The 12258-nt window shown below is 41.8% G+C and overlaps 1 protein-coding gene across 1 annotated transcript; it reads left to right on the top strand.

Moving 5' to 3' along the window:
• The first annotated feature begins 2100 nt into the window (after positions 1-2100).
• On the top strand, positions 2101-9847 carry HINT3 (histidine triad nucleotide binding protein 3). The gene is made up of 5 exons (XM_082481452.1): positions 2101-2254; positions 3028-3145; positions 5109-5178; positions 6000-6126; positions 8088-9847. The coding sequence occupies exons 1-5, from the start codon at positions 2114-2116 to the stop codon at positions 8133-8135; spliced, it is 504 nt and encodes a 167-aa protein (XP_082337578.1). The 5' UTR covers positions 2101-2113; the 3' UTR covers positions 8136-9847.
• The last annotated feature ends 2411 nt before the right edge of the window (positions 9848-12258 follow it).

The raw sequence follows: 12258 nt of genomic DNA, 5'->3' as shown, positions 1-12258 counted from the left end.
TTGGAAGTTGCTAACAGCATAACGCTTTGAAAATACCAGGAATATCTAATAGTGTTTGCTCTTTTAAACGGTGGCGGACCACTTAATAGTTAAAAAAAACTCAACCCAAACCGACCAAGTTCAACATTTTACATACATTTCACTATTGCTACCTACAACTTACTCCATTATATTATCCTTGTCAGAGCATATCTAAACGCTGTGGTCTATATTCAAAACAGTGTTGTTCAATCAAAATTCTGTGACCCTTGAAACTATGAATATTGAATATATGTAATGCAGTGCTATCACAATATTTTCAATAAAGGAATTTATGCATTCAGAAACTTGTTACAGGTGTTTTATTCACAGATTTTAGTACATTTTAAAGATGAAAGGATGCAGCTTAAGTTACAGGTTATACTGACCCACACCTGCCCTTCAAAAGAGAATTCCAGCACTGTCATATTTTAGAAACACAGCTGAGGAGATAAGAGCTTTTGGTTGGGGTTCTTGTGTGGTATTGTATCTCCTGAAGTAGAGCTGTGTTTTGAGTTCACTCAAAGACAGACTGTGACAAAGGGCTAAGAAATGCCAGTAAACAGTTGACCGAGTCATTCTCCTTGTTTCTCTCAGCTACTGGAGTGAATGACACATATTCCCTCATCTTTTTTGACCAACTTGTTCCCGGAAATCAGAAGTCCATGTACATAGTTTTTGTTTGCACTCTTTTTATATTGCTAAAGTGTTAATGAATTCTTCTTTCTGTCCAAGCAAGACAAAGGCGTATAATGTTTAAAAAGAACTTGGTTCTTGGCTTTTATTGGTTTTATGGTATACAGAAGTGGTATCAAGAAAAAAGCATGAAACAGAACAAGTACGCTATCTGCGAGCCTTGCTTTGAGTGAAATGGTGGTAAGAATTTTCTTAATGTAAGAGGAAAATTACAGTCACTAGTAATTTTTCTCTCGGAGGGAAAACAAAGGCTTGTTAATGCGACGTGAAGCATAGGTACGTCAGTGGTACTCGGATAAAGATTTTTGATTCAGGGCAGTGCTGAAGTGCTGACTCCAGTAAGGCTTGCAAGTACCTGGGTGAGCGCGGATGTTCACTTTGGTGCTGGTTGCAGGGCAGTTTTCGGACCAGATGTTTTGTGCAAAACTGGTTTAAAGTAAAGCCCAGTTACTTTCAGAAAAATCCTCGTGTGTGAAACTGTCAAGATTTCAGTTGCACGAGAAAAGGAGCCAGGTAGCTCAGTGCAGAGGGGTTGCCTCGCACCCTGCGGGTGGGTGGTTGCTGGCAAATGCGCTTCTTCAGGTAGAATAGCTAAACGTCCTATTTGTACAAGCACAGCTTGCTTGCTCCGAAAGAAAGGCAGTTCTGAAAAATCTCTAAATTCTGCAGCGTGTTGCCTCTTTAAACGCTGCAGCCTGGCCTCCGTGGGGCAAATCCTTTGTGCCATTTGGGCTGCACAAAGAACAAAAACATTGAAATTCTGTGGCTGGGGATTCTGCAATGCTCGTCTAACAAACAGCGCAAGCTGGCATTTAAAATACAAATTACGAAGAAAGTGTTTTTAGAAACTGAAGGTTTGCTGCCACTTAAAAATACTCTCGGTTAGCTTTGGGATTGGCGCAGAATGCCTCCACTTAATTTTATTTCCAGTTTGTACCTTTTGTTGTTAGTGAAAGCCCAGGGCGAGCAGGCTCCGGGTATTTTTATTGACACTTCGGGGCTGGAATTCAGCGGGCGGCTACAGCTCTGCTTCCAACCACGGAGGGGATTCCATCTTCTGCCTGCCTAGAGCAGCCTGCCCGCTGCAGGGCCCAAGCTGAGAACGCAAACAGTCCTGCTTGACCTCTGTTAAGGCTTCATTAGAAATAATTGGGGTTTATGTCGGAGTCCGCCGCCGCTTGCAGAGGAGCCGGAGCGGGGGTATGGCCCTCAGCCGCCGCGCGCGCCCCCTGGCGGCGGGGACGGTGGGCGGGGCGCTGGGGCGGGCGCCATTGGCAGTTCCCCGCCCCGGCGCCCCGCCATTGGTGCTCGCCGCCAGCGCGTGAGGGCGCCGCCCCGCCCCTGTGCCGGCAGGGGGCGCGCGCGCGGGCCCGGCGGAGGAGCGGGAGGAGTCGGGGCCATGGCGGGGGAGGAGGAGGCCGCGGGCGCGGCCGCCGCTGAGGGGAGAGAAGCCGGGAATGGTGGCAGCTACGACGGCAAGTGCGTGTTCTGCAGGATCGCCCGCCGGGAGGAGCCGGGCACGGCGCTGCTGCCCTGCCAGGTGGGTGAGGGGCGCCCGGGTGCCGGCGGCCTCCCCCCGTGTCCCGCAGGCGGAGCCCCCGCGGCCGCTTCCGCCTTCTGCCGCCGTCCTCGTCCTCGCCCACCGGTGCGGGTCCGGCCAGCTCGCCGCCGGCAGCGGAGGGGCTGGCGTGGGCAGGCGGGTGGTGGTTGTCGTTCGTTGGCGGTTTTTAACGAAGAGCGGCCGCCGTGCTGGCGCGAGGGCTGCTGTGCGGGTCCTGGCGCCCGAGTCGCTCGGCACCGGGGCCTGAGGAGAGGGCAGGGCGCCAGGAGAGCCGGGAAGGGCCGAGGGGGTTAATCTGAGAAGGGAAAGGTCGAAGCCTGAAGCCGCGAGCCTGTCGGCCGCCTGGTGCCCGCCATCCCCCTGCGTGAGGCGGCGCCCGGGCTGCCGGCTTGCCGAAGGGGCCGGCTTTGAAGGGCTTGGCGGGTCTGGGGTGGTCTCACCGGGTCCTCGGCTCTTTTATAGGGATAGGCGGGATCAGAAAGGAAATATCTTGTTATCTTTAACGGTTGATACAATGGCTAGAAAGCGTAAAGCAGGCGCGGAGGAGTCGTGACTGCAGAAGGTCAGCTGAGGACACCAAGCGTGCTTTACAAGTCTTTCCCTAGCCTGGCTCTGAAAATCTTAAGATTTTTGCTAGTTACTTCAAATATGACATTAAATATCACGTTGATGTGGGGAAGATGGACTTTGTTACCTACTCTTTGCCAATACCCTCGTCCTAATCAATTTAATGTGTTCACATCCTTTTTTAGTATGAAGACCTTGTTTGCTTTAGAGATATCAGGCCTAGTGCCCCCCACCACTATCTGGTGGTGCCGGTGGAGCACATGGGAAACTGCAAAACGCTGAAGGCAGAACACGTACCTGTAGGTAAGGCTGTAAGTATGTGTTTAACCTAAAGCAAAATAATTTTGCACAGTCTTAAATAGTGTGTTGTCAAGTAAATTACACCTTTGAGCACCATTTGGCTGAGGATGTAAACATGGAAATAAATGATGTAAGAGGGTGTAGGTAGGGACTTACCCTACCTGGGAACTTCTGTGTGCTATTCTAGAATAGCGTGGGTTTTGTGCCGTTCTAGAAAAACATTGTATTGGTGCATGAAATCTCTTTTGTTTGCATGTAGTATAGATGCCTCTGCACTTTGTTGGAACCACAACTTTATTTTTAAAGTGTTTATGTGCTGCTTCATTGCTTTGTCTTAAATATATATGCAATTTTAAATTACATGAAAAATTATAGAAGAGTTTTATTAAATGTATATTTTAAAATAATAAAAAGAAGTGTATCAGAAGAAGTGTGGCCAGCAGGTCAAAGGAGGTGATTCTGCCCCTCTACTCCACTCTCGTGAGACCCCACCTGGAGTGCTGCATCCAGCTTTGGAGTCCCCAACATAAGAAGGACACGGACCTGCTGGACCGTGTCCAGAGGAGAGCCACGAGGATGATCCGAGGGCTGGAGCACCTCTCCTGTGAGGAGAGGCTGAAATTGTTGGGGCTGTTCAGCCTGGAGAAGAGAAGGCTCTGGGGAGATCTTATTATGGCCTTCCAGTACCTAAAGGGGGCCTACAGGAGAGCTGGGGAAGGACTTTTTACTTGGGCATGTAGTGATAGGACAAGGGGGAATGGCTTTAAAGTGGAAGAGGGCAGGTTCACATTGAACATTAGAAAGAAGTTTTTCACTTTAAGGGTGGTAATGCACTGGAACAGGTTGCCCAGAGAGGTTGTTGAAGCCTCAACCCTGGAGGGGTTCAAGGCCAGGCTGGACATGGCCTTGGGCAACCTGGTCTAGTGGGAGGTGTCCCTGCCTATGGCAGGGGGGTTGGAACTCGATGATCTTCAAGGTCCTTTCCAACCTAAACCATTCTATGATTCTATGATAAACACTATTTTTCAGGAAAAAGGGGAGTGAGACAACAAAGAGGGAAATGGTGGTCCAATAAACTTCAATAATTTTGGAAAAGATAAGATTCTAAAATATCGAAGCCATGATTTATTGTTGATAGGCTTTTTTCTTCTTTTTTTTTTCTTAAGAAAACATTGTCCTGGAATTTCTTTCACAAGAAAGAAATAGCTAAGTGTGTTGAGTAACAGAAGAAACTACAGTCATATATGCATATAGAGGTTCCACCTTAGGGAAATTTACAGGTGATGCAAGAAAAGAGTTATAGTTGCGTGTTGCAAGTCTTGCATCCTGGTATTTCTCTTCTAAATGTAGGGTAATTTTCTCCAGAAACAAATTCTGTATGTGTTTGGCTTTAAGGCAATTCCTTAGATTTTTGCCTTGAGTTTTTGTATTAGGGTTACTTCTTTTCTCAGTGATACAGTAATGAAACTTTGTCCTAACAGTAAATAGGATTGAGAGTTTTATTTTATTTTAATTTAAATTTGTGTACTATCTCTGAAACTTCCTAACCTTACACCAGTCTGTACAGGAGCTAGAGATCAAAGTCCTGTAGCTGTGTAGAGATATAAAACTGGAATTGGTGTAAACATTGGCGTTCTGACCAATCAGTACTTCTTGTTTTTTATAAGGGTGTGGTGATACCATACCTTTGGCCAAAGTTGTTAGAATAATCGCACACTTAAAAGCATCGTTAGTGTAGAAATTGGTAACAGTGGCAATTTTCATGCCAATCATTTTACAATGCTGTCTGGACAATCTTTGATTATGATTAGTGACAGTGTTTATATTTTGAAAACCCCACATTTGTGATCTCATTGTAATCAGTTTGTTGAAGTTAATATTCTAAAGAATACCTTTTTTAAATTGCTTGATGACATATAATATGTAAAATACTATTTAAACGTTAAATGAAATTTGTGTTTAATAGTGAAAAGAATGATGGAAGTTGGAAAAGCTGTCCTCCAGAGAAATAATTTTAACGACTTGAATGATGTAAGGTATGTAGTGGAAACCTATGTTTATTGAGTGTTTTTTACTTTTCAGAATGCTATTGTAGAGATGGTGGCAACAACTGCAGTATGATTTATGGAGGAAATTGGGTCTGCATTCACTTATTGCATGACTTCTTAAGTAGAATGTGCTGGCATTGAGTATAAACTCTTTTTTTCTGATAAATTGCTAGTGCAGATTACATTCCAACTCTGAGATTCTTTCTTGACATCTTGGGATAGGGATGGCACTTCAAACAACTTGTCTAAAAAGCTGCTTTTTAATTATGTGCTGAAAATATGCTCTAAATCCTAGATGCCAGAAGAGGGGTAAACTTTGTCCTATTCAAGCAGGGCACAGCGTTGTGTTTCAGTCATGCCTGCGTTCATTTGATTTCAGTGCTGCACCCTTTAGTTTAAGCCAGTGCCTTTGGTAGCCAAAGTAAATTGTAACATAAATTAAACAGTGTAGAGTATAGGGAGCTGAGCCTTCATCGTTAAAATAGGTAGAAACTACATTCATCCAGTGACAGTTGACTTTCCAGCTGAAAACTTGGTATGATACATTTTATTATTTAAACCCTCCTTTTCAACAAAACATATCTTAAATACAGATATGTGAAGGAGGAGGTTAGTGGGCTTTTGAAAAAGTTTCCTGAGAGCATAATGAAAGGAAAGGACATATTTTTGTTCCTGCCATTATGTACAAGGAAAATGTAATGAGTTGAGTTCTTAATTCAGATGATCACGTTCAATAACTTGTGATGTTCCAATTCTTCCTGATGTTAATAACATCACCAGTATTTTTCACTTGTTTTTCTTTTCTGAAGAATGGGTTTTCACTGGCCTCCGTTCTGCTCAATATCCCACTTGCATCTTCATGTCCTGGCCCCAGCCAGTCAGCTAGGATTCTTATCCAGACTCATGTACAGAATCAATTCCTACTGGTTTATCACGGTAAGTGTAATGCAGATGAGCTTTTTGGTAGGTTTTCAATTGCAAGCTGAAAGTGTGGCATCTCTCTAACTTTTTAACTGTGTACAAAAATTCTTTGAGCAATTGTTTTTGTCATTACTATAATTATTAATTATTTATATTTTGTATTAAATATTTGAGGAAAATATAATGGTAAAATGTAATTTTAATGTTTATGCTTATTAAGGGAAATCGAGTGACAATAACATTCACAGTAGTTCTGGATCTAATATGTAGCTTAGGTTAACATAACATGCTTCTGAGGACTCTTTGTAAGTATTTGTTCTTTAATGTGAAAGGATGTACTCAAGTGTGATGGGCTATGTATTGTATATACCCTGGTTCATCCAATTTAAGTGAAAAACGTGGCCACCGAACGACTGCTTTTATCATTTCACATGTTTTTTCTCATCTTGTCATCTTTAGACTGAAACAAATGCCTGCTTTACAAAAACATTGTACTGATTTGTGTCAGTAGAGTTACGCAGTGAGACTGAACTGGCACTGCCTAAATCACTGTTTGAAAATATCTCTCTCAAGCACTAAAGCACTCTCACTGCTTTGATGCAGCAAAGAACCTATCCTTGCAATGTAGCTACAGCATCTTGGTGTTGTTGCACAGCCCCAAAACAAAGATGCCCAAAAAGGTCTGTCTCATATAAAGCGTATAGACACCCTCTTACTCAAAGAGAAAAAACTCGGCTTCTTCACAGTGGTACCTCGCTGGCGATCTCGCCGAGCTCAAACAAAGCAGAAGTGTCTCTGCTGTATTGTAGAGCGCCACACAGACATTTGGCCCTCAAATAAGCATAGCTGTGTAGTTTTACTGCTTAGCTCAGGGAGATCTGTACCAAGTTTGGTTATCCGATGTGGATGCACTTCAAAAGGTATTTTACCCTATTACTAAGTTGGAAAATGTGAGTTGTTTTGGGGTTTGTTTGTTTTGGGGTGGTTTTTTTAACTATAGTGGCTTGAATGTGATACTTGTTTAAGAATGCAAAACAAGGTTCAGATAGCTTGATTTTCAGTTGCTCCATGCTTTATCAGTTTTGTTTGCAAATAAACTGCAAGAGCTGCGTAACTCCTATTAAGTTGTTCCTACCTTAAGTAGCTGACTGCATTTTTACTGTGTGTATTTAAAACATGCCAAATTTAAGCTTTTCATGTTTTAATGTGGTTCCTTTGGAGATCTTAATAAAACCTCAAGCACTAGTTCAAAATAAAAGATTAATTCAGTGGGACTGGCAAAAAAAGGCTGACAGTAAAGTGATGTATTTCAGAAGTGGCAATGTTGGTCTCCATGTGCCCAATTTGGCCTGCTAGAACAATGCTGGCATACTTCCTTCTGCCCTGAGCATTTCTGAGGGCTCTGTGGGCTGATGCTGTTGCATGTACAAGATACAACTGCCCCAGTTATACGCTACATGCATAAATAGCCATATGATGCAAAAAGTATGTGTGAGTATAGTGACATAACGAATTGGATGTATATCTCGTGACATGAACCACATGTGAATGCACTTCATCCCTCAGCAACATATGTGGCTGGTGTGCAGCTTGTTGGGTGATGAGAGGCCACAATACACCATTCTGGAGTGTCTCCCAAAGAATTCCAAGTCTCATAGCTTGGTTGGTCTGAGCACTGCTGTCTTCTGAGGTCTTTAAAACCACACTGCTTTATCTGCTATTTATCTGCTCAAACATCCTCTGACTTTCATAGGTTCTGTTTCCTTTTCTGATCGCCTAATGGGAGTTTGTTGGAAACTGCAAAAAGGAGTCTGCTGTTTAAAGCAATCATTGTGTTCTGGTTCTGTTGTATGCTTTTTCATGTAAAAATGAAAAGTAAATGCTCTGTCAGTGTCACTTGCTATTTTTAGAATGGAATTTTCAGTAAACTGAAGGTCCACGGTGTAGTATAATGCATTGCTTTCTCTCTTTCATAGGCTGAACAACTGATTGAGCGACTGCAAACTGAAAATGCTTCCAGTTGAAAGTACTCTTAGCCTTGTGTCGCTAGCCTCTTTCTTCTTTGTCTTTGAACTCTGATTTAAGGTTGCACGTTTTGATGTTGCCAATAGTATACCCGGATAAAAAAAGCTTTAGTTCCTTATGAGGAAATACACACAGGACTTGTAGCTGCCAACCTAATTCTCCCATTTGGATATTTCAGTCTGTATACTTCTCTGACAGTAAGGCAATGTATTTTAATTGTAATTTTATATTTGCATATATATACATAATACATACACACACATGCATGCATGAAGAGAACTTTTCCTAGTAAAAGGCAGGGTATAGCAACAGAATGTGTTGTGACTAAGGCAACAAGTTACTACTAACAGCATGTATACTTGTACCAAAGAGAATATGCATTGCGGAATCGAACTTTTATTTTGAAGATGCATTGCTCTGGGATTGCAAGTAACATTTGAATCTCCATCTGTATTTGTATGATAGTTACTTATGCCTAGTTATTAGTAGGTACATTGCTGAAAATACACTACTAAATTCCTGGTGCTAAACCACTTTATTATATTACCTGCCTTATTTGCATGGCAGTGACATAGTAAATGTTAATACAATAGGTCCCCAAGATGTGATAATGCTATATAACATAGAATATAGTTTAATTGTATGTTTAAGTGTTTGTATGTTGGATTTAAAGATTGTTTCTCTTACGTGCATGATATTTTAAATTAATTATTGTACGCTTAGAAAAAATGTGAAGAGTTCAGAGGAATTGATTTAATATACTGGTCTTCTGCATGATGATAGAGAAAAAAAATCCAAATTTTTACATGGTTCTGATATTGTTCTTACTGGAAGTCCCTTGGGGATTACTAATGCCTTGGCTAAGTTTGATTTCTAAATGAAGTCATAAGAGAAACTGGTCTTTAGTGCAGTGACTATGTGGCAGGCTTGCATAATAGCAATCTGATTTGAATTTGGGATAGCAGGGACTCAGCCCAAAATTGGAACATGTTGAGTTGTTTAAGGAACCTGCTGAACATTTGCCTTTGCTGTATGACTTAATCAGTAATGCTAGCGCTCTGTTTCTCAATACCATATTAAGGCAGTCTGTTTGGAAAGCAAAGACTCCAGAAAACATGGAGTGGATTTTCTTCATTCTTGGTGCCTAACTAATCAAGTGTCCTTGGCCGATGCATTTAGATGCAGCTGAGGTGATGATGGTCTGTTGCACCTGCCAGCTTCCCTGAACGTAATCTTCTCAGTGTTTTCCACTGATCCAGCACCTGTTGCCTTAGTGGTACAATGAACTGTAATATTCTTACAGGAAACTATATGTAATACTTCAGAAAGTTCACACCCTTCTGAAGAATGGTTTCTACCCAGAAGAGTTTACACCTCTCTTTTCTCTAAGACCTTGCTCGCAATGTCTTGTTATTCTTATTAGTGGGCACTTATATGTCATTTGCAGTCCTTTGGGGTATTAATTTATAATATCAGGTAGGAAGAGTGTGAATTAAAGCAACCGAACTTTGACTACTTCTGTGCAATAGGTTAGGAGGCTCGAGCTGGCTCCTAGCTTTGTGAAACAGCTGGACATTAAGATCTTTCAAGAGTTAATATTCTGTGTGTGTTCTGATTTATAATTAATTTATGTAACTGTACTTAACTGTGACATGTAATATTTAAGTACCAACATGAACTGTTGTCAAAAAGGATTAATAAACAGACTAAATGCTAATCTTGAAATGATCTTCCAATGCAGTGGAATAGTCGACTGTGGGGTTTGACCCCGACAGCCCTTCGCTTGCTCTTCACCGCTGACTTGGTGGGATTGGGGAAGGAATGGGAAGAGCAAAAGTGAGAAAACTCACGGGTTGAGATGAAAACAGTTTAATAAATGAAGGAAAGAGGAAGGAAAAAAATAAAAGGCACGTGATGTGAAGGCAATCACTCATGACCTTCCACAAGCAGGCCAGTAGCAGTGGCTACCCCCCTCTCGCCCCCTAAACCTCCCTCAGCTCTTGTTGAGCGTGACACCGTATGGCATGGAATGTGCCGGCTGTGCCCCCTCCCAGCTTTTTGCCTGCTGGAGGGCCAGAGCAGGGAAAAGAAAAGGCCTTGGCACTGTGCAGGCACTGCTCAGCAAGCGTCAGAACATCGCTGTGTTATCAACACTTTCAATCACAAAACACGGCACCTTACGGGCTGCTCTGAAGAAAATCATCTCCATCCCAGCCAAACCCAGTACATTGTCAAATAAATGTACACAGAAGCACGAAGGTCAACTTTTGCATCTCACATCTGAGAAGGGTCCCACTAATGACAAGACTGGAAAGGTAAAAATCAGGATATAATCGAGCTTCCAAACTTTTGCAGATGAGCAAGATGGGGAATTCAGCTTGTCTCTGACACTAGCAGACAGGCCTCAAACTGGCCCAAACAAAGTGTTAAATTTAATTAATGAGATGAATGCTCAGTATCTCATTAGTGTTTTTCAGCACAGAACCATGTTCTATTTTCCTCCTGTATTGACAAGTATTCTTGGACTCAGGAGATAATTTTTTTAATTAGGCTAAGAAATATTTTCTGAACAGCCTATCCTAATGCTTTGAATACGTTTCAGAATTATTGGCGAGCCCCTGGAAGAGGCGATTAGCACACCCTGTTAACTATGTCACCCTCTTCTACAGCAGCGTTACAGCATCATTTTAGAACTTCCAAAATCATCTGTAGGGCTTTCCAGTGAGCAAAGATTAATAAAACGCTCTTGGAGAGTGAACTTCCTCTCAGCAGCTCTTACTCTCCAAGAGGCTGGAGAAGCAAAGGAAAGTTGCTTAGCTGCTGCCCCTGGCTCTGCTGTTCTGCTTTTCTTTGATCCAGTATTAGCAGCCCTGAGAAAAGCTGCTTTTTTGACATGTTTAGGAATGACAAAGCTTTAGTTGTACTCTTTTGCTCAATTGTTTTACATAAACCCCCAACCTAATGTGAACCCAGAGAATACTGCTTTTATCCTGAAGTGCTAACCGCCCCCTCTGAAAGGATGAAACAGATAGATAGATACACGTACAATGCTGTTAAATGTAGAATAATAAAAAAAAAAAGTTTGTGTTTTGACTAAGGACAGCGTTTTCAATGTGATTAAAATGGTAATAGCTCTTCAGGCTAGTCTTCAGGGTGAGTTGTAAATAAAAACATAAAAATGGGAGCAAACCCATAAAAATCGTATTTGAAATTTGACAAACTTGGAAACAATAAAATGCTGCATAGAAACTCAATTGTTGCCATTTCAACTGATGTGCAATATTTATTGAAGTGCTGAAAGTGCTTTCAGTGTTTGACAAGATGAAATACAGATAATCCTTATACAATGTACAGTCCAAAACAGATGCAGAATTCAGTCTTCAAGTGGGAGAAGAGGAAAGACTTGAGGGAGCTCGCCACAAAGAAGTGAAGTTAGGAGAGATTTGAAGAGCTGAAAGTTACTTAGTAGGGCAAGAACACCTTTTAGATGGTCAGATTTTATTTACTACTCTAAATAATCTGTAATATTAGAAAACCTCACATGCTAAAATGTTTGTGAAAATAATTTAATAAATTATGTTCCATTTAGTTTAGTGGGGGCCTGTTGCAAAAAAGTTGCCTGTTGAAAAGTTTAAATACTTGTTTCATCTGTAGATACTAACCTAATCTCCACAAGGCAGGTGAGGAAGCAGAATTTTGCAAAACTTGTAAACCAGTAGCTCAACTCAATCATGTCCGTTAGATATGATACGCTCCTGACTATACAGGCTTCAGGAGTAATTTTTTTTTTTTATTCTGGAGTGTACCAGTGGACAAACTGACAAGTTGTTATTATCTATCTTTTAGACCTCTTTCAAAATACTGGCTATTGCTGCAAGGGGGAGATTGGATTTGCCAACTTGTGTGCGGACCCAGTTTGGCAGCTTTTTGGCTTTTATAACCATTTCATGGGCACACAGAAAGATTTCAGTCACTCTTTAGAGAATGCTCATCTAAAGCTGGCAGGTAGGAAATTTGGCTCTAGAATTGTTTAAAAAAATCCATCCCTCTTTAAGTAATCTTTTTGATCATAGACCTTGGTTTTATTCCAAGTATCATGATAGGCCAAGCTTTTTGTAGTCA

This window comes from Vanellus vanellus (assembly GCF_965231255.1).
Source record: "Vanellus vanellus genome assembly, chromosome: 3".
NCBI lineage: Eukaryota > Metazoa > Chordata > Aves > Charadriiformes > Charadriidae > Vanellus > Vanellus vanellus.
The sequence above is the reverse complement of the archived record's forward strand: the minus strand, read 5'-3'. Positions and strand labels throughout refer to the sequence as shown.